This window comes from Polistes dominula, unplaced genomic scaffold (genome assembly GCF_049000335.1).
Source record: "Polistes dominula isolate Pdom_NZ unplaced genomic scaffold, Pdom_raw_medaka contig_17, whole genome shotgun sequence".
Classification (NCBI taxonomy): Eukaryota; Metazoa; Arthropoda; class Insecta; order Hymenoptera; family Vespidae; genus Polistes; species Polistes dominula.
In genome coordinates, this window is record NW_028301049.1 from 2,719,422 (window position 1) to 2,743,523 (window position 24,102).

The following is a 24,102-nucleotide window of genomic DNA, read 5'->3' on the forward strand; positions in this document are numbered from 1 at the left end:
AACGCATTTTCATAGCAGTTTCTCGTTTTCCAGGTAGAAATTGAGCGGGGACGGAAAATTTAGAAAATTATTATAAAAATAATGTTAATTTTTTTGTTTCATCGTCGCCCATTGGGTAACCTTGGTATGCTGTATTCCTGTTGCATTTGAATCTTTTCGATATCTTGCAATGTTGTTATACCTTGATCCTGCTTAAAAAAAATATATATATATAATCAGTTAACCATATTAAATAATTAATTAAAAAAGTTCCTAAATATGTAATAATTTTTATTAAATATTTATAATAGGTAGATTGATAACTTACATTAAATTCTTTCCATTTGTCATAATTGTGTCTCATGTAACCAAGTATTTCTGGCATATCAATGAATGCTACAATACAAATAATTAATATTTTATTATTATTTGTTATAGTAAGATTTAAAAAAAAAAACGTGAATTATAAAGTTTACAAACCGTCCCAAGCTTCAATCATGTCGTTTATGATGAAATCAACGAAACCAATTTGTGATTTTGGTATTGAACATATCATCCTGTCAAACATTGGCATTACTACTGGCATTTTTAATTGTTTCTCTTCATCAGTCTGAAAAAAAATATATAAAATTGGGATTTAAATTACAGTAAGTACCAAAAATAAATGTTATTAATTATTTAATTAAATTCTAGAATATATATATTTTTTTAAAATGATTCGTGCAAATTGATTTAAAGTGTTTGAAAGTTAAATATTTTAGCTCCGATGATTTATGATATTCAAAATGATAAAATTGTTTGAAATTGAAATTCATACTTGACTGAAATATTCTTCAGCTATTCTTCTAGCCCATTCAATGCATGCTCGTAATGGTCTGGTAGGATTTGAAACATCGGCACATTTGATCATCATTCTTCTCACGAGTATTACATTTTCCGGTTGTAAAAGTATTGCATTGTCAACTCTGTCAGAAGAATACTGAACACAGACAAAAAATTAGATATTTTAATATTTATAAATGAATTTGACAAAATATTGTTTATTATACCTCCATTGGTTGATCTTCTTCAACCCTTAAACTACAAACGTTCATAAATTTTGCCAAATGTTCGAAATGTTTCGTCATTTCTGTCGCCAATATCATATCGATTATGTTCGTTCTTAATATCTTGTAAGTATCACGATCTAAATTCTGAAAATAATGAAGAATATTTTACAAAAAAAAAGGAAAAAATTATTTATTTCTTAATAATTATTGTGAAACTTGTTTTTTGTTTATAAGAATTAATAATTTACCTTGAAAATATTAACTTTGTCATCAGCTAAAGATATTTTAAATGTCAATGCTGCATGATGCGATTCGAGGACTGACAGATCATTATAAAGTATTGCCAATTTGTTGTTGGAATTGGTTAAAAATTGGCTGTAAAAATTTGGAAATAAAACAATAATTAATAATATTGAAATTGAACTAGAAAAATTGTTTCGTTTCAAATATTAAAATTATACATAATTAATAAATAATTATTTTCATTTAAATAATCTAACTATTATAATTCTACAAAACATTTCTTTTATTCATAATCACTCTGATGAATACTTTGATGTTTAAGGAAAAAGAAAGAAAGGATAAAATCGTAAAAAAAAATTTCATGTGGGCAGATCACACGTGTTAGAAGTGAAACCTTCGAAAATCTAAGTTTCGAGAGAATGAGACGACTGCAGAATATCAGGAGTAGGATAATTGTAGGGCTTATTTGTTATAATATTATTATTATATTATTGTTATCACATTCAAAAATTATTATACGTTTTATTGAAAACATATATAAATAGATAACATATTACACAGTAAGCAAGTTTTCAATTCAAAGAAATGAGACGAGTTGCTTCTGGTAACTAAAAAATGTATGGTAACTAAACACCTCTGTTAGTGTAGTAAACACCTCTATAGTAAGGTTTTTTCCGAAAAGTAGTGAGGTTTTTTTAATAAAGTAGTGAGGTTTTTTCCGATAAGTAGTGAGGTTTTTTTAATAAAGTAGTGAGGTTTTTTCCGATAAGTCCGTAGGGTCTTTCCGATAAGTCCGTAGGGTCTTTCCGATAAGTCCGTAGGGTGTGTTTAATTAGGCCTCGTAGAAGATTCTCGTAAACAAGCCTCGTTAAGAAGCCTCGTAATCACACACACACAAACACACACAAACACACACATATACAACCAGGAGCGATAACTACGAAGCATAGCATAAAGAGGAGACCGAGAATAGGAAAAACTGTATAGCTATATTCCGTCTCATTCCCTCGCAGACTAAATCCTATGTTTGTCTCTTTTTCTCTCATTACTTAGTATGGCAGCCGTTTCATAGCTTCGTTACATAGCTCCGTTTCCGTTTATTTACTTTTCAGATCACTCCCAATCTAAAGAAGTTTTCACTTCAAAAATAATTTAAAGGCAATAATTTACCTGGATCTACCAGGATGATCAATGTCATGGGCTGCAGCAGCTATCAAAGCAGCAACTTCATCCAAAGGTTCCAAAATTTGTTTCAATCTTTCCGATTGCATAAATCTTGCAGTAGCTTGCATTACATCTGCCGCATGAGTTGAATTATGGTAACTGTTGTCCGATCTATAATTAGCCTCGATTATACTCAACCAGTTTTGTATGGTATTTTCATCGCAATTCAATCTGCTTGGTACATCGAACATATTCATTATGGTCCTACCGAGATATAGTAATGGCCTACAAAAACATAAATTTATGGTTTTTTTTCTTTTTTTCAAATTATACCTCAATGGTGTATCGAGTGCTTCATTTATATTCCCATAAATTAATTTTTTCAATATTTTACGATCGAAAATGAAAATGAAACTATTAATAAAGTAAATTAAATTAAATAAAATATAATAAATAATATAAATAATAATTTATAATTAAATAAATTATTATTTATATTATTATATTATATTATATTTAATTTAATTTAATGTGTTTTTAAAATTAAACAAATTTTATTACCGTTTCTCTGTCAACACTTCGAGTTTAAATATATCAAAGTTCCATTCGAGACTATTTTCCAACAATTCCATAATTTCTTGAGGTCCTCTAAAAGCCTTTAATGGGGTCCTTGCAGATATTATGCTTATACCTCTGACTGCTGATAATCTTGCAGAATCGGCTGATGATCTTCTCGAGTCCCAAGGATTACGAGAAGACTGTGGAAACAATTATAATTAAATTACATATAAAAAATAACAATAAAATAATACAAAAACAATAATAAATTACCGAAAGTAATGCACCAACAAGATCTGTTGCAACTGGATCGGTGTAAACTTTATCGTCTCGAAAATGTGGAACATACAATTCTGTTGTTTTTAATATTTCTATTGCCTAAGAAAAATGATTGATTACAAATTCAGGAACGTATTATTTTATCAATGACATTTTCTCATTTTTTTAAATTCAATATTTTATCGAAGTCATTTGATTTTTACCTTATCGATTTGAGCAACAGTTTCAGGATTCGTTGATTCCGTAATGGCGTTAGAAAGCAACGTGATTACTTTCGTAATTGGTGCTTCCAATTGTAAACTGTGAAGTTTTTGCAAACTCGATCGTCTGTGCCCTTTAAAAAAATATTTAAAAAATATTAAAAATAAGAAGATGTATCTGGTGATAAATTGAAATAATTAAAAGTTCGTGTTACCATCGCTTAAGGCTGATTTAACGTCGGATGATTTTCTACCGGAAATTAAACTAATTCTTTGCATTGATAATGAATTGTTTAATGGACTTAGGGGTCCGGAATTTTCCAATAAATATAAAGTATCGTAAACGTATATAAAATGAGTCGCCTTCCTAAAATTTATTAATGTTTAGTGTAATATTTAATTATAAAAGATTTTATTAAATAACTCAAAGTAATATGTTTAATAATATTCAAATAGTAAAGTATTTATAAATAATGAAAGAATAATGAACGAAATGATGAATTTACTTTGGTGTAATACAAAATGGTATTATCCTGCAATTGATAGTAATCATTTGATTATTTTTCCTCTTGCAATTCATGTTCCCTTCAAATTCTCTTCCCTTGCTTAATTGTTGTTCCATCAAAGTAAAATTTTCGTAATGGACTATTTCACCGAGATTTCTTCCTGTCAATTCTTCCGTTTTATATCCTAATAATTTTTCGGTCACTTTGTTAATAAACTGTCAACAAAATATCAATCAAAATATGTTTCAGTGTTTGTTTAAATAACAAAAAAAAAAAATTAATATATACCTGTACGATGTTTCGTTCGTTAGTTATGTGAACCATATCGTGACACCTGTCAAGTGCCAAATACAATGCATGAGCCGATGCTAATTGGGTTTTTGGTAATACTGAACTGGTATAAATTCCTACTAATTCGTTTATCAATATACCCTCGTTCGAACACTCCATAAGTGTCTAAAAAATGATCACCACCAAATCCTTTCACTTATTGTTAATTATGCTTTGTTTTATTTTTATTTTTTTTTTGTATTTTTTTTTATTTTTTTTTTCTAAATAAAATCATATACATAAAATCACAATGCTCATTTTGTTTCCAAGAATAAAAACTTACTCTTGAAAATCCTTTCTCTAATAAATCCAAGGTCACAATCTCGTCTTTTTCGCTGTTCATTAAATACCTGAAATTATTTATTTTATTATATTAATTAGATTTAATTTTGTTTTTTTTTTATTACAGAAAAAAATTGGTATTTTTCACTTACGATTTTTTAACGAGTGCAACTATGACGGAACTGTGATAAACCGGACTAGATTTGATTGCTCTGAAATAAAAAAAAAAAAAAAAACTGTTAAATCAAATAAATAAATTGTATATTTTGTTTAGTAAGATTTTAAATTATTATTGCATTAAACTTACCTACAAATTGCATCACCCTCGACAGCACGTTGTCCTCTGTGATCGATTATGACTAATTCGTGACCACGTGTTTGAAAAATTTCTACGGCTTTTTCCGTATCTTTAGCCACCGAAACGCTCCAACCCAAACGACCCGAAATATTAGCAAGAATTTCCATTTGTTGATCATCTTTACTAAAAACTAATAATATCTACACAAAAGTAAAAAAAAAAAAAAAAAAAAAAAAAGAAACATTAATGCAATCATAAATTTTGGGTTTAATCAAACCTGTTCACAACTTAAATTTGATTTATTTCAAATTTTATAGAATTTAATTTAAGATTATAGAATGTAATTAATTTAAATCTATAGAATTTATTTTTTATTTTACTGTAATTATTATTCAACACTTATATATATGTTTTTTTTTTTAAATTCTATGGAATTAAATCAATTTGAATTAGTATTATTGTTTTGCTTCGATACAATTTTGTTTTCAAGGAAATATAATAAAAATTAATAAATATAATTAATTATAATATAAATTAAAATTAAAAAATTATAATAAAAATATAATAAAAATATAATAAAAATATAATTAAAATATAATAAAAAAAAAATTCAAAGAAAACTAATTTAATTAAATTACGTTTACATATTGTTTCGTTTCGTATTAATTAAGTATTCTACAAATTTTGATATAAATATAATACAACCCTTTTTTTTTAATAATAATATAATAATATAATAATTTTAACTTACTTTTATAAGGCCAGGAGCAGTCGAAGTTAAAAGATGAGAGTTGATATCCTGTGGTCCTTTCTACGAAATAAATTTATAAATACAACTTAAATAAAATTATTATTTATATAGAAATAAAAATGGAAAAGATAAAATTGTAAAACAACCCTTAAAATTTCCAATCGATAATAATTAACGATTTAGAAACATACTTATTTACGATTTCGGTGCATCGTCAGGGAAATAATTTACGTACTCCTATGAATTCGTTATCAAGATATTGCAATCGAAGTTGTTTGTAAATTTTCGCTCGTCTTCTTGATCGTGGACTAGACACGAAACCATTTTTCTTTTCTAAATTACCATTCAAATCCTTCATACTTAAATATGTTTTATTCTTTTAATTATTTTAGGTTACAATAAAATAAATTATTAAAACGCGTGTGAAGTTGAGCGAATAATTTAAAAACAATGCCAACTACCATTAATAAATAATTTCTATATTCATTTATTTATTATTACTAATATTATTATATAATAATAATAAATTTGAGTTAAAGTCATTTATATTAATTAATTTCTTTCTTTGAAATATCAATTACAATTTCTAAACAATTTCTATTCATTTATTTATTATTACTATATTTTTACTATTATATTACTTTATTATTATACTATTTAATTTAATTTAATTAATTACTAATTAATTAATTATTATATTATATTAATACATATAACAATAAAATTATTATTTATAAATTAAATTAAATATATATTATCAATTATATAAATATTTAAAATATTATATAAAAAATTATATATTATATATATAATTATAATTTAATAATATATATATATATATATATATATATATATATATATATATATATATATATATATATATATAATATAAATATATTTTTATAAATTATATAATAATAAATTAATTTATTAATAAATAAAAATAATATAAATATTTAATATATAATATATAAAAATATATTATATATTAAATTAAAAATTAAATATATATAATAATATTTTATAATTATTTAATATTAATATATACCACATTATAGATATTAAATATAAGTAATATATATTTGATTAATAATTATTTTGATTGACATTTCTATTAAAAACGTACCGTAATTGGTATAGTTCTGTTTCTTGATAAACTTGACAAATCATGCATTTTTTTATTGGTCTTTTGAACCGACCATTTTGATCTCATACTACCACACAATGTATCAAATATACTCGAATACCACGGAAGAGAATTATCATTATTAATATTATTTTGATTCTCGGTAGAACCACAAATATATAAAATTGGTTGTGTAGATCTTCTTGAATCATTCATCTTATTCACGATCAATTAAATAAATATATAATACATACAAACACAAGTAACACACTTAGTATATCTCACACACATATACACATGTACGTGTAAAAATTCTATTCAAACTTAGATTCCAAAGATAATGAAAATGTGTGTGTGTGTGTGTGTGGTTGACACTATTTAAAAAAGGATTAACTAAACTAATGCAGAAAATGTTTCTCTATGGGGACAATCGTTATTATACTGATCATCATCATCATTGATCGGATAACGAGATTGTCTTAACTATAATATTGTTAAAAACAGAAATTGAGATATCATCGATAAGCAAGTTCCTCCAATGAAATAATTCTTGATAATATTGCATTTTACGTATAATCGATAACATTGTTAATCTAAACATTTTTAATAAACAATTTTCTTGTTAGAAAAATAAAAAAAAAAAAAGAACAAGAAAGAAAAAAAGTAATTATGTTCCATCATTTTAACGATAACAATTCTTGTCCTCTTTTTTTCTTTTTTTTTTTTTTTTTAATCTTATTATTTTATAAAAATAAAGTTCTACGTAATGATTTTCATTTGTAATTATTTACAGAATTTTTTTTATCGTCTAATTGTTTTCATCCAAGCAATTTTATTGTTAATGTTCTGATTAAGTTCTTTGGCAAATGCATTTGTCAATGTTTAAATTTAAACACGAACGATTTATTTTAAAGTAAACTAAATTACAAAACTAGGAACTTCAGTTTATCTTTAGATCTATCGAAGATAGTTTAATCGATTAATTTTGAAAATCATCATAGAAATTTTCATTGGTTATATATAAATGACTAATTATGATGAATTACAAATTGTAAAATAATTCAATAACAATAAATTATCTATTTCCAATCAAACAGGTAAAAGAAAAAAAAACAAAAACAAAGAAAAGAATAAAAAAAAAAGAGAAGAAAAAAACTGTAACGTCATAAAACAAAAACATTTTATATTCTTATCTTTTTATCAAAAGGTACTCATGGTACGTGTAAATGCTTGAGTATAATTGAAACGTCATTCGAATATGGATACGTCATTTCGCGAGTACTGATAAAATAGTATAATTGAACCAAAAAAAAAAAAAATAATAATAATAATAATAAACGACTCACTATAACTGGATAATCCGCATCCTCTTCCAAAGAACGACGAATTTCTTCTAACGTTTCCTTCTCCGCCACGATATCGTACATATCTGTGCGTTCTAAATACAAATAAAAATATTATTTATAAATAAACGATATATATACATTTTATGTATTATATATACATATAATGATATATGTACATAGATATATATACATATTTCTTACAATAATATAATTTATATCTGAAAATATTTTTATAATTATTTGATCTTAACTAAATGTCAAGTTATTTGTCAAATTTTATTTGCAATTAATATTTTATTTTATCATATGATAAATTAATTTTGATAACCATACTTTATAATTCATACTTATATAATTAATAATTAATAAATCATACTTAAATAATTATCATATAATTATTAAATTATAACATAATTTTAATAATCATACTTAAATAATTAAAATTAATTTATATTAAAATTTATATAATACTAGGGGTGTCCCGCCACGTCCGATACACACGTCTTTAAGTCAACGAATTACCTTATATCGCCATCTATGAGAATCTTATCGAACTAACAGAGATAATCATGACTCTTTGTTAATAAACAAATAATTTGCAATAAAATAATATTGCGATTATAAATTAAGATATAAACTATCCTATCTTTTAAGTTGGATGAAACTGCACACAGTGTGAAAAATTTTATTAAAATCGGTTCAGTAGTTTAGGAGTCCATTGCGGACAAACAATGTGTGACACGTAATTTATATATAGATTAAAATAAATAGATATAAAATATAAAATATATATTTAATTATAATATAATTAAAATTAAATTTAATATAAATAAAAAAATAATAAACTTTAATGATATCAAATTGATTTTAAATATGAATAAAATCTAATATTAAATATAAATAAATATTTAATCATGTTATGCAAGCTCGTACGAACAAAAAAACAATAATATTTAAAGTAGAATTTTATAATATCAAATCTAACGATGATTTATTATTACAAATTGATATATATATATATATATATTGTCTATAAGTTAATAATATTTAATTCGTGTAACTTGTACACGTAATATAATATAGTTTTTATTTTATCTGTATATCATTGAAAAAAGAAAAAAAAAGTATTGAGACTCTCTTACTTCAACCAATTAATTAAATGTCTTATTACACAGATATACAATTCTTTAATCTTTTACATCTATCTTTCATACTTGATGTAAACACATAATAAACACATGTTGACACATTTTTCAATTCCCTTCTTCTAACAATTAATTAAAATTCATTACACGAACACGTATAATTATTTATTTAATTTGATTAAATACTTGCACTACGATATTTAAGTAAATAAATCGATTAACTAAGAATAAAATGAGAGAAGAATAAAAATAAACACACACACACGCGTACACACATACACAGTGACAGAAATCAACCTTTTACTTTGATGCGTGAGTATGCGTATGTGTCGTACGTTTGATACGTCGACGAGCTATAAAAAAATAAAGAAAGAAAGAAAGAAAGAAAAAAATAGAAGAAGAAAAAGAAGAACAAGGAGGTTAAACGAGGTTGCAGCTTCTTTCACTCACTCAAAGTTTATTCCTATACGAATAGATCCGTGTTTAAAGATAATTGAGCGAAAGTGGAACGGCTTAATTGGTCGTAACTAATACGTGATCTACGAGGTCAATAAGATCATGAAGAAGAAACTTTTTGATCTTATTCAATCGTCAACAATAAATGATACTAATATAAGAATACACTTTATTAATCTTAACTATAATGTTATTTTCATTCATTTCTATTCTAAATTATTATTTTCTTTCGTTCATTTGAAATAAATAAAATGAAATGTATTTTTATTGATTGAAATAAAAGAAAGAAAAAAAATAAACAAAAATAAACTTGGATTACGTAAAACGATGAATATTTACTTGTAAATGATTAGAAAGTTTTTTTTCGTATTGATCAGAACAAGTAATTTGAAATTAATAAAATAAAATGTATTTTTATTGATTGACAAAACAAGAAAAAAAACAAGCAAAAATATACTTTGATTACGTAAAACTATGAATATTTAATTGTAAATGATTAAAAAGTTTTTTTTCGTATTGATCAGAACAAGTGATTTGAAATTAATAAAATGAAATGTATTTTTATTGATTGACAAAACAAGAAAAAAAAGACAAAAATATACTTGGATTACGTAAAACGATGAATATTTAATTGTAAATGATTAAAAAGTTTTTTCGTATCGATGAGAACAAGTGATTTGAAATAAATAAAAATATATTTTATTGCTTAAAAAAAAAAAAATAATAATAATAAAAAAAAAGAATATATTTAGATTACGTAAAACGATGAATATTTAATTATAAATGAACGAGTGATTTGAAATAAATAAAAATATATTTTATTCATTGAAAAATAAAGGGAATGTACTTGAAGTACGAAAAAATGATGAATATATTTTAATCGTAGATAAAATAATGTTATTTTGTAAAAAATGTTTATATATATATATATTATAAAATTAGAGGAATATACAGGTACATAGGACATACCATCGTCATCGGTGAATAATTTATCGTCCAAGTTATCATCCTCGTCGGAGAAATAAAACGAGTCCAAAGGCGCGTCCATATGAATGATCTCACACGCAAAACTAGGGTCGTCTAATCGTAGATAGCCTAATCGTAGATCGATATTCTCGTAGTTTTTTTTTTAATTCGAAATAAATCGATAGCATGTCACACATATATATCTGTATATTATATACATACATGTATATCGATCCAATTTCTTTTTTTCTATTTTACTTTTCACATTAAGTTCACTCAATCACTTTGATAAAGTACTATAGGTCAAGAAAATAAAAAAAAAAGCAGAAACAAATTAATAATAAAATAATAAAATAAACAAGAAAAATGTAAAATCTTATCTGACCAAATTTAAATATGTATAATAATTATTTTTAAATTTAGTTTTGTTATTATTTTAATTTACAATAGTTTAAATTAGTCATTTTCGTTACTAAAATTGAAAATAATTATTTTTAGGCTTACTGTTTTTTTTTTTTTTTTTCTTACAGTTTCAATAATACTACTTCAATAAGAAAACTTTTATTTTTTTTGTTATGATATACTAATTGATATCTGAAAAAATATTAAAAATAATTTTTAATCCCCGGATATGTGTGTGGTTTTGTTCCTCGATATGCCGATGAGGAATTTTATAACGCTACTGATTATCTTCTCGCGATACATTCGATTATACCCTCCTTTTTTTTTTCAATCGTCTTTTATTCACGTCAGAAAGAATCCGATTATTTATCAATTGAGCATGATTACAAACTGTTTGTGTAATTTTTTTGTCGTTAGTTAGTTCGGTGGTACCTAACGAGAACGTATTGATAACTCTGTATCGGTTATATTTAATAGATTGGAAATTTTATTTGATAAAAATATTAATTTTATATATTTAGTGTGATATTTCAACAACAACAATAACTATGAACAATTTAAAACGAACGGATTAATTAACATTTTTACGTTAACATCTCGTGAACAATATTATTTCTTATTTAATAATAATTATTATTATTATAGAATTGTTATAAAATTAAACGTTATTCGTAAAAATTTTGGTGTGTCATATAAAAATGTTTATATTTGTAATAAAATAATTTATAAAATTATTGTAAAATTAAATGAAACATAGAACATAAACTTTAATATTTTCTACATCATTAAAATCGAGAAAATCATTTTGACCGTGTTACTATTAATTAAAATATTCAAATAGAACTGTAAAATATAATGTCAATTTTTTGATTCAATATTGCCTGTTGACATTTGATAAGAGAAATATTTTTATCAAGTATAGAAATAAAAGGTTAAAAGATTAAATTGAATAAAATAAATGTTACCGTGTTGAGCTACCGTTTGAAGATTAGATGGAACCATACACGAAAATTCGTAATATCAATTTTTTTGGGTACATGTTTGTTTTTTTGTTGATAGCAACTGACGATCATGTAATTTGATAAAATACTTATTACACGATAATATTATTTGAAGATTACATAAAAGAATCAAAAACCTATAACATCGTGTCAATTGTGTTTGATTTGTAATCAATTATTCCTAGTAAAAATTATTTTCTAATATCAAATATATAAAAATTCAAGTATACAAACTATTTTTTAAATATTTAAAAAAGATGTATTATTGTTTAATAAAAATTTGTTAGAATGAAAACCAAAAAAAAAAAACAATAGAAATGTTGCCAGAAATGTTGCTAGAAATGTTGCCAGAAATGTTGTCAAAAATGTTTGTTCTATTTGATTGGTACACCTCACGAAATTGATTGGAAATGTAAAAAAATGTTAACAACAATATATTTGTGATGAAATAGGTATTATAGTGAATCCATGTAACATTTGTAATGAAACAGTATAGGATGAACGATAAACTGAACTCATGTTGAACCGAGATACTTTGTTAACGGCACAAAGACAACGACTGTGAGAGACTGACTGGTTGAAAGAGAGAGAACCGAAACGTTTCGAGTTCAAATTCTACCAGGCGAGAGAGTGACTGGCCCGAAAAGTAATGTGCGATAGTGTCGTCGGAGAAACCTCGATACGATCCTATAGGAACAACACACAGTGATCATCGTCAAACTTTTTACGATTTACGAAACCCTTTTTATTCACGTTAATACCAAAAAAAAAAAAAGTTATTTCATTAAAGCCCCAGCTTTCAAATCGTAAAAATATTTCCAAATAAATGAACAAAAATTATATGATTAAAAGTGAACCAATAGTACACGCGTGAGTTTTTTAAATTAATAGTTTTTAAGTAAATTTTATTAAAAAAAAAAAAAAGAAAATTAAATTCGTAATGTGTTTTACAACGCACGAATTTTTGGTTAATTCTAAAAATACGAACTAAATATATATTTAGTTATATATTAGTTATATATTATATATATTTAGTTAATATATAGTTAATTATATTATATATAAATATATAGTTAATATATAAAAAATATAAAATTATAGTTATAAGTTTAGTTAATTCTAAAAATACGACCCCCCTAATATATATTAGTTATATATTTTTAATTCTATAATATATATTTAGTTACAACCTAATATAGTTTTAGTTCATCCTAAAAAAAAAAAACTTGTTATTTTACACTAAAATACTAAAAACAATATTTTAAGGATGAACCAAAACTTCAAATAACTTTTTTATACATTAAAATTTCCTAAGTAAATTTTACAAAATAAAACAAAAAATGTGTTTTACAATGCACCAAACTTTTGGTTTATTCTAAAAATACGATCTCTAATATATTTTTAAACAAAAATACTTTTGTAATAATTATTGATAAATGGTTGTATTAAAATTTGAATCTATAGTGTAATATACAATTTGAAGATCACTGAATCTACTTAAAAAGTATATTATACACTCTACTACAACGTATTAGTATTATACCTACATACGTGCACTTGAATTTGACATGAGTGACGCGTGACCACTTCTAGTTCGATCACTCGTGCCCATTATACTATACTATCGCTTTTATTTTATCATCTTTCTCTTTCGTTTTACCGATCGAATACCACATAACATTTATATTCTTTCTTTTTTATTATAGTAAACGTTAATACTGTAAGACATGTGTCGAGTATTTAAAACTCAAGGAGATGAGAATTTCTAGTTTTGTCTTCGTTCATTTGATCATTTGTTTTGTTTTTAAATGAATTTATCAAATGTATTTAACGAGTTCATTCAATGAGCTGTTCATCAATATGAATTTGAATAAATCATTGAAATTATTTCGAAACTTTGCAAATTTCCACTTAATTTTGTGTTTAATTATTAATTGAACTTACGATTGCAATTGTTCAAAGATTGAATTCAATTAAATTCGCGATGATTCATAATTATTTTGTAATAATTATTGTTTTATATTAAATTTATTTAATAAATTAATTTTGTTTTGTTATATATATATATATAGAATTACATGCGTTCGAATATTAAAACGTAATTTCAATTAATTTCAAGACATTAAACTCTCTAAATGAAATTAAAAATTTTCCCCTTATATAAAATAAAAAAAAAAAAAAGAAAAAGAAAAAAGTAAAAAAAAAAAAAAGAAAAAAGAACTAACGTAATTCTTCGTAAGTGTCCTCTTGACAAAAAAAGTCCGTTAAATCCAACGTAAAATGGCCGCTGTCCTGTTCTCTCGGAAATTCTTGTGCATCTGCAAAGAACGTCGTCCTAGTGAGTTCCTTTTTCTGCAAATCTTTTTTTATTTTTTTTATTTTTTTTATTTTTTCTCATAAAAATCTCGTCCCCCATTCGAATATTTGTACATCTATATGTGTGTATACGAAAGGAGAGTTTTATATCCCAAGGACCCAGTTGGAAAGTAAGTATCATTAGAAAATGTGGCACGGTGAAGAATAAGTTCAAAGGCAAAATTCACCAACATAAGTTTCGGCACTTTTCATTCTGTTACTATATTAAGATCAAAACGTTTTTAAAATGATTTCTTTTTAAGATGGTTGATATATATTATCACCCCCTAACCCCCCCCCCCCCCCCCACACACACACACACACATAAACCCACGGATGATGGAGAAAGTTCAACGTTCACTCACGTATGTATGTCTTTTTTAAATATCAACCTTTCGTGAGTTTAATGAACCTCTTCTCCCCCTCCTACTAACCCTTTCAAATATTAACCCACTACCCGGCACAATACCAAAATCCCCCCCACCCCCTCAAAATTAAATTAATTGTACAACAATATTCATACTAATCAAATAGAATTATTTTTGCAACAATTTTTTTCTTCGAATATAAAAATTATTTTATATCATTAATTTATTATTGATTTAAAATAAAATACTAAGTGAAGTTTTTATATTTTTATGAAGCATACGATGTATGATCTCATGATTTTGACAAATATATTTTATTCTGAAGTTGCAGTTAATAAAATAAAAAAAAATTTGAAAATACATCCCCCCCCCCCAAAAAAAAAAAACCATTAGCTTGTAATGGGTTAATTCGAATTCATTGAATGAATACAAAACTTTACGATCGTACGATTTTTATCAAAGTGCAAGAGTATTAAAAAAGGTTTTATCTTAAAGAATTTTCGTTTATCTCAAGTGTCGATCTTTTAATTAGATCACCCAACGAAATAAATCGATTTTTATTTATTTTGTATGATTGAGATGATAGATCTAATTATCAAAAATGAAAAAGGTGAGGGGAGGTGACAGGAAATTTACTATGTTTGTGATTATATGTTTGATAAAAGCAAAATTAATGTGACAATGAAATTTTTGTTATGTTACAACATTTATTTCATAGAATTGCTCATTACTCGTGGAATTCGAGTTATATATTCTATGGTCATTGAGTAGACTAGGTCAAGGAGAATTACTGTTACCTAAAGTTCCCCTTTCATTTCGTTCAAAGAAAAAAAAAAAATAAAAATAAAAAGAAACCAAAAAAAAAACAAAACAATCACCTCGCACGTGGATCTTTTAATTACAGTACTTTTACTTTTTTGTATTACTCTTTGCTTATTTATACTCTACATTTTATATAGTAATATATATACTAATTATAATATACTAATTATATATATATATATATATATATATTAATAATATATAAAATTATATATAATATTATTTTTAATTTTAAAATTATATAATAATATACACAAAAATATATTAATAATACACTAAATATATATAATATATTATTAATATATTATTATATATATTTAATTTTATTTATTATATTAAACTTATTTAATATATTATATATTAATAATTAGTATATATACTAATATTACAATAATTATTATTAGTATATATAAATAACTAATTTATTTATTACTATATATTATATTATTATTACATAACTAGTATTATAATACTATATAAATATATTATTATTATTTATACTACTAATAATTATTATATTATATATTTTTACTATTTTACTAATTATTTATACAAATTTATATTGACTAAATATTTATTGTTTTCAGACTATAAAAAAGATTGTCGATGGGAGTCCACCAAAAAATGGTGGATCATGAATCGAAATAAAAGTTGGTAAGAAGAAGGAAAAAAAAAAGAAAAATAATTCATGAGTTCGGTAAGACAAATTGTTCGGTATAATTTATGTTAATTTTTCGATGAATGTTGCAACATTGTTATTGCCGCAATCGAATAATTATTATTCAGTACCAATATGACGAGACACGAATACTTATACAAATGAAAGAATAAAAAACAAGATCAAAAAAAAAAAAAAGAAAGGAAGGGGTGAGGCACCAACAAAAAAATTGAGAAGAGAAAAAAATGTTTCATTTTAAACATAGGTTTACGCGATACACTTTTTAAAATACAATAACTTTCACGATAATAACATGGCCTAATTTTCTACGAAGCAGGTGAAAGAAATAAATGGGCAGAGATCAAATTGGTATCAAGGTTATTCGAAAGTAGTTTTGTTACAAAAAAAGAAAACAAATCTTATGGAAAAAAAAAAAAAAAAAAAAACAATTAATTACCGTGAAATAAAAAAATAGTAATATTACATCGTTTATTGTGTAACCAATGTTGAAGATTAAGAAGTAAAAAAATTAAAAATAAAAACAACCAAAAAGAAAACACGGACTTCCAAAATTATCTTTAAATTGTTAATTACAAAATTTGACGTAAAAGGAAAACGAAAGTAATTTGGATTATCACGGTTAAGGTTATATAACTTTTACATCTTTTTTTATCTTTTTTTTTTTTTTTAAAGTTCATTTCATTCATTTTCACTTTTTATATTTCATTTTTTCTTGTTCTTCTTCTTTTTTCTTTTTTTTTTTTTTTTTATTGGTTCGATAAAAATCGATAATACCAACCTGTATCGATCGTTGAAGTTTTCGCGTCCAACTTGTCCCGATTATGTGATTCCGGATTCCATTTAAGGCCCATGCACTTGAGTGCACTGGACTTGCATCCCATTTCCGTGGCAAATTATACGCCAGTTTGAATATATTTTTTTCTTCTTATTATTTTCCCAAACGATATTTTTTATTTCCTTTCGATTGATATGAAATGATTTTTTTTGTTCAAGATCGAAGTGGGAGGGGAAAGGGTTAACAAAGAAATGACGAACGAATAAATTGATGGGAGGGGAAAGGAATGGGGAATGGGAATGGAACGAAGGTTGTCGAATTAAAATGATTTCTATTTTCATTTAATCTTAAATTGAAAGTAAATCGAACGTAGAATTTTTTTTTAGAAAATTTGTTAAACAAAAAAAAAAAATAAGGAAAATTTCCACGAGTTCACAAAACAAATGTAATTAATTAAATAAAATATATAACGTAATTATAATCGTCAGAAATGATATAAAATACTTAAAAAATTAATTGAACTTAAAATTCTTGTTAGAAAATCTGATAAATAAAAAAAAAAAAAAAAAATAAAAAAAATCAGTACCAATGAAAATTTCAACGATTGTTAAAGGCTTATCGTTCACAAAACGAATATAGAACTTCAATAAGCAACTATAGTGAATATAAACTCTGAACGTGTCTTATCGAGACGAAACGTATGCAGTCTTATCAGCGTTTGAACAACGATTCGTTCGCAAATATGTGGTAAGAATAAAACAAAAAAAAAACAAAAAAAAACACACGACAAAAACAAAAGAAAGAAAAGAATCTGTTCAAATTTTCATCTGAAAAAATACAAATCAATTAAAACGCGAAGAATGTTAAGTAATAAAAAAGGAAGAAGGACAGGAAGGAAATAAGAAAATATAATTGGTAAACGCGTAAAAAGAACTTAGTCAATAAATTTTCTAATCTTTGTTAACTTCTTTTCTAAGATAAAAAAAAAAATAAAAAAAAATAAAAAGAATAAATATACCAGGAAGAGAATAATAATAACTCACACTTTTCGTAGCACAATATTAGTCGGAATATCACTTATCAATATTCTCACACATAATCATATTACAATGATTTTTCTTCCTTATTCCTAATCTGCGTAATTTTTACAAACATCCTTTTGTCTTTATTTTTTCAATACAAAAAGAATGTAAACATCGATTAACAACAACAAGAGAAAACACTTTTCAATCATCGATCAATTACGAAGAATTTCACTTCATCGTCATCGTGAATTTAATCTTACGCGTCTGTTGCAACTACGTTGACGATAAATCCGATTGCAATTACGTTTATAATAAAACAACGTATCATATTAACGTAAACAATGACACGTTGTAAACTGCAGATATATAAACAAATATAAATTAAATTAAAATCAAAGAAAAGAAATTATTTAAATTGCATCTGACAAGTATAGTGCAGTCACCACTGCACTCAGTGAGATATTTTTTGGTTCTGTTTTCTTTTTTCTTTTTATGATTTTAAGAAGAAAGAAGAATTTAGATCGAATGAAATAAGAAAGAAACAAAATATTGAATGTTGTAAAAATACACGAGTGTTGTTAGGAGTATAAAAAAAAAAACGTCTGAACAGGATCGTGACGGTGGCATACTGACGACAATAAGTTCATACTGAAGACGATGAGAAAGACGACGACACCCACTAGTCATCGTTTAAAAGAGGTAGACGTTTATAGTATTGCTAGTAGAGTAGTAGCACATAAAAGCATTATTACGCATCGCGTAACTCTGAGTTGTGCTTTAAGTTTTAATAAAGGAAGGTGTGTAGGTACACCCCACTCGTAGACGGCATGGTGGCCTTCAACTGCACCGATTTAACTTTGCCATCTCTCGAGGACACCTTTGTTCGAGAAGAAGAAGAAGAAGAAGAAGAAAAAAAGATAACCACGCAAAAGAAAGAGAGAGAGAGAGAGAGAGAGAGAGAGAGAGATTGCAAGAGATACGGCCATTCGACGATTTATTACGTTCGTTTTATTTTTTGTAAAATTGATAAGAACAGAACATTTTTTTTTTTTTTTTGATATTCCGAAATAAACGATTGATGAAACATAAAAGAATAATAATAACATGGTCATTGGGAAATTTTGTTATTTTTTTTTTTTTTTGATTTAATATAATGTTGAGTAACATTTAAAACAGTTGTGTGTTGTGTGTGTATCTTTCTTTGTTTTGTTCAAAATTTTTATATGAGATGTACAGAAATAATTGGTAAATTATTATTGCTAATTGGTAAATTATTATTTATTAATAATATATATTTTATTTAATTTATTATATTCATAATATTAATAATAATTTTACCATATAATTAGTAAATTAATTAGATTAAAAAATTAAATTGTTTTTATCTGAAATAAAGAAAAAAAAATTGTTAAAAATAAATTGACTAGATTTTGATCTTGAATTGATTTGATTCCGTGAATTATAATACCATTGATTTACAATACCTAATAGATCGAATCATGTTTGTAATATCCTTGTAAACAAAACGATAAATAGGCGAAGGATGATTATCAAGAAAATAACTTTGTTTTTTTAATAAGTGTAAGGAATGAAAGAATCTGCATACAATTTGCTTAGGACAAATAAAACGTCTCTTAAGTTTAAGCCGACGGCTATCGTATAAAACGATTATTTATTTAGAAGGTACGTTTTTAGTATTTCTGTGACGTAAATTATCAGATCTTATCGCCCAGTTATTCTCTTCCTTTATTTTTGCTAATCTATTTGTTTATTCAAGATTCATAAACATTCTTACCGCTGCATTTTATATTATCTATACTCATGTTTTTTATTATATCAATTTAATCACATTTAAAAATAATATATATATATATATATATATATAAATAATAATGATCTATTAATCTATAATTAAAAATAAAATTTCATTTAATAATTTAATAAAGTTACCATAAACAATTTTAAATATACTCACACACACTTCAGTCTTTTATATACATATTTCTAACACGTTTATTCATTTATTTTATTTTTCCTGATATAAAACTAGAAAAAAATATGTTTAACAAATAAAATAATTCCCATGTCACATGAATAATTATCGATAGATCATTATCGATAGATACTATTATTAATATTATTAATATTTATTAGAAGCTACGTTCTCGTTAATAATAAATCGATGATAACTTAAAAAGTATACAACAAACACACGCATACACATTTCGTTCGGTTTTTCATTTCGTAATCGCGAATTTCGGAGGACATTGATAGATTATAAATAGAAAAGTTGATTTGGTCATCAAATGATTGATTATCAAAGTTTATTAAAATGCAAGACCATAAGGAAATGAACGAGGACGAACGTAACGAACGATTCGAGCAAGTTTACAAGGTTCGAATCTACATTTTAAAGTTAATACAAATTTTATTTACGATTTATTTCTATTTAATTTCTTTATTTTATTTTATTTTATTTTATTTTATTTTATTTTGTACCTTTTGTTTTATCGCATTTTTTTCAAACGAGTTCTCTCTCTCTCTCTCTCTCTCTCTCTCTCTCTTTCTCATTGATAAGGTGCTCTGCCACGAACGTTGCTTGAAGCATCTGCCAACTATCGAACCTTATCTTCGTGAGAAACATTTGCGACTTAGCGCCGATCGTATTGGACTCAATGATTGGCCACCGATAATAGGTGCCATTGCTAGGAATCGAGACCTCGTGGAAATTTTCATTTACAGTCGATCGAAACGTAGAAAAATACGTGAGAAGATTAATAATCAAGAAAAACTCGAAACTCTATGGTAAAATCTTTATCAATTTGATTTTATTTTAATTAACAAAATTTATCTGATATAGGTATGTTTCAAAATTTATTAATTAATATTTGTACTTTAAACTCGCGAATTTTTATTTATTTATTATTTAATTATATTATATTATTATATATTTAATTATATTAAAATATTATTTAATAATATAATACAATTGTATTATATTTTTATTTAAATGTATGTATTTTAATTTATAAACAATTATCAAGTTTCTGTTTAATTTTTACACTTTGAATATGTGCGAACATTTTGCATAATAAATCTGTGAATATATTTTAACTTTAACTTTGTAATTTAAGATATAGAGTTCATTGTAGTTGTTTCATTTAAAAATTTGTTTAAAAAATTGTCCTAAAAGGTTTGAATTTAAATGAAATTGTTCTTTTATTTTAATAAGGCGTTACAGAGCAAAGGATCAACAACAACAGCCAATACTTTACACGAATTTCTTACTACGATGTTTTTTAAATTCAATAACGATCTGCATGAAAGAATCCAAGGCATTGAAATCTCTCGTTCTCGATGGAATTCCTCTTTCACCTAAATATTTGCGCCTATTATGCGATGGTTTTATTAATAATATTTCATTGGAGAATTTATCTTTGCCAAGATGTAACATCGGTGATACTGGTTTGTTTAACACATTTCAAATATATTTTTGTAAAGAAATCAAATAATAATATAATAAAAAAATGTATATGTCATTTAGGTTGCGACATGTTGTTGAATTCTTTAAGAGATCATTCAAATTTGAAAAGTTTAGATTTATGTAATTGTTGTTTGACCAATAGAAGTGTCGGATCTTTGTCATTATTTTTAAAAACGAGAAATGTCAATCTTTCACGAAACATTTGGAAGGATTTGAATACTGACAAATCTGGAAGAAAGGTATCCTTTTTTATAATATATTTTTTTGTATTATTCAAATTAATATAATAAACATTAAAATGATAATTTTAGAATCACGGATTGCACACACTTTTATTAAATAAAAATAATAAATTAAGTGACAATGGTATTCGACGATTGATGCATGTATTGAAGGATGATTTTTATTTGAAAATATTAGGATTGAGGTATTGCGGTATCACAAAAACAGGTGCTGAAACAATTTTAGATTCTCTTAGGATCAATAATGTATTAACAACAATTGATTTGAGAGAGAACGATATACCAAATGATATTTTACGATCAATCATGAAAATGTTGAGACGAAAAAATGGTGAAACAAACGATCGTAATTCGATGAACAGAAAATCTGATCGAAGATTCGAAAAAGATCATCCTACGTTTCGTGAGAAAAAATCTAACAGAATGAATACCTCACGTCGATTATTAACCAATGACAAAAAAATTATGGAAAATACCATAGAATCGTATCACGAGACTAATGATTTTGTGGATAGTAAATTGATCGAACAAGTTAATTTGGAAAATGTTGAAAATGTTGGCGATGACGATGATAAAATGGAATTGAATTTGCAAGAATTGCAATTAAGATTGGCCAATATGAAATCTTGCAACGAGGCATTGGGAGAAGAGATTAAAAAAAACTAATAACGTTGGAGGAAGAAACAAATCGTAGAAATGAAGCTGAACAAACTTGCGAGAAGATAAAATCGCTTTTAGAAAGGCTCAAAGATAAAATTATCGTTTGTTCTCGAACTCGTTTGGAAGAGGACAAGGACAATCAAGCTTTTGATAGTTTTCGTAGTGTTCTCAGAGTTTTGCAAGGTTTATCTACAGCTGGTAAGTTACCTACGATCGAAATGCAAGAAAATTCTAACGAAGAATAAACCATCAATCAATAATCAAGATAGATAGATACAATTACCAATCGTTTTGATCAATTGTCAATTTAAAAATAATGAAAAATATTTTATATATAAAAAATACAAAATTTGCATTCGTTAGAACCTATAAGATTTTTACTGAAATATTTTTAACAGTGACTATGTAGAAATCCAATTAGTTTATTAATTTATCTACCTGTAATCGATATGAAACAAATCTTTAATAAAAAAACACACAAGTTAGAAGTGAAACGTCCAAAGAAAGCAACTACGAGTACATAGAATCAGCAGTAGGATAAGATGAATTGAAGAATGAGTTACTGACAGTAAATAATACAACAAAAAATAGAAATCTACAACTATCGACATGTAATAATTGGTAAAAGAAGAAACCTACCATTATGACATCTTTTATTAAACATTCTAACATATTTATTATTCGATAGACATCCTAGTTCACGTTATAGAATTCATATCAATTAATAATATTATTATTTCGATGACATACTTTTATAATATAATTATAAAATAAGTTTTTATTCATTTAAAATTATTTCAAAGTGTCACGAAATGATTGAGAATCCGATAAGATTGATCAAAAATATTTATGAACTGAAAAATAATGAATAATTTAATAATAACATGAAATATTAAATACTTTCCTATTATCTAGTTACACTTATGCATCTAGATCTTTATCAAATATTTCAAATAAAAATGTAGAATCTCTTTGAGAAAGAAAAAAATAAAGTTGAACAAGTGTATTCATTCTTTTTACGTGGATCAAAACGATAGATAGATCAAAGCATTTTAATTTATGCAATAAGCTAATTTGGCCATTTGCCGTTTTCCTTGTTCCGTTCTTCTCAACCTACTTATATTTTTTAACGAGTGGCAGATATCTTTTTCCCCCTAAGGAATCGCATGAAATTACTTCTTCCCTTTAGCCTAGCTGCTCCTGCTGCTGTGCTACGGGTTCGCCTTTCACGGGTACTTTTTAGTTTTCAGCTTCACTGACGGCCGCTTATGCTAATGTCGGAAATTCTAATCCTGGATTAAAATTGTTAATTTGTTAAATGACTCCTGCGAGCGAGTCTCCGACTTATTTATCCCCCTTCGTCGTAGTCGTAGTCGTAGTAGTCGTCTCTCATTCTTACTTTTCTTCTCATTCCTATACCCTTTCATTCCTTTTGGTCCCTTTTAAAACCTACAAATACGAAGGAGGGAAATGACGCTTTTCCAAAAGTATTTTCGACGACCACAAATCTCTGACTGGTGAACAAACGGTTTAGTCCCAAACGAATTCGTTCGAGAAAGTTTCTTCGTTAGAAAACTAAATCTGAGGATTTAAATTATACGTAACATCCTA

The 24,102-nt window shown here is 25.2% G+C and overlaps 2 protein-coding genes across 5 annotated transcripts; one reads left to right on the forward strand and one right to left on the reverse strand.

Moving 5' to 3' along the window:
• Positions 1-81: 81 nt before the first annotated feature.
• Positions 82-18,687, reverse strand: Pde8 (phosphodiesterase 8). 4 transcript variants are annotated; one of them, XM_089175464.1, is made up of 21 exons: positions 18,174-18,687; positions 17,084-18,052; positions 14,307-14,399; positions 8,112-8,203; positions 5,640-5,699; positions 4,898-5,088; positions 4,743-4,802; positions 4,592-4,658; positions 4,267-4,434; positions 3,979-4,193; positions 3,688-3,839; positions 3,476-3,606; positions 3,267-3,371; positions 2,997-3,193; positions 2,442-2,720; positions 1,277-1,403; positions 1,029-1,172; positions 797-958; positions 460-589; positions 308-375; positions 82-188 (listed from the first exon to the last, which is right to left on the reverse strand). In XM_089175464.1, the coding sequence occupies exons 2-21, from the start codon at positions 17,184-17,186 to the stop codon at positions 99-101; spliced, it is 2,634 nt and encodes an 877-aa protein (XP_089031590.1). In that variant the 5' UTR covers positions 17,187-18,052; positions 18,174-18,687; the 3' UTR covers positions 82-98. The 4 variants fall into 4 exon arrangements, with proteins under 4 accessions (XP_089031590.1, XP_015179438.1, XP_089031591.1 ...); XM_015323952.2 differs by having other exon boundaries at positions 17,084-17,262; positions 18,124-18,687; XM_089175465.1 differs by having other exon boundaries at positions 17,084-17,907; positions 18,124-18,687.
• Positions 18,688-20,121: 1,434 nt separating this feature from the next.
• Positions 20,122-23,837, forward strand: LOC107067982 (protein Cep78 homolog). The gene is given in 6 exon segments (XM_015323958.2): positions 20,122-20,500; positions 20,684-20,910; positions 21,338-21,570; positions 21,650-21,828; positions 21,901-22,492; positions 22,495-23,837. Coding segments are annotated over 6 exon segments (1,536 nt in total). The 5' UTR covers positions 20,122-20,437; the 3' UTR covers positions 22,737-23,837.
• The last annotated feature ends 265 nt before the right edge of the window (positions 23,838-24,102 follow it).

What these genes read in the sequence shown, in the direction of transcription:
- Pde8 (XM_089175464.1), bottom strand. Translation starts at nt 17,186, where the DNA reads ATGGGATGCAAGTCCAGTGCACTCAAGTGCATGGGCCTTAAATGGAAT. An exon ending in TAGAGAAAGGATTTTCAAGA is followed by an intron (nt 4,435 to 4,591) that starts GTAAGTTTTTAT and finishes ATCATTTTTTAG; the next exon opens with ACACTTATGGAGTGTTCGAA. An exon ending in TAAATCAGCCTTAAGCGATG is followed by an intron (nt 3,607 to 3,687) that starts GTAACACGAACT and finishes ATTTTTTTAAAG; the next exon opens with GGCACAGACGATCGAGTTTG.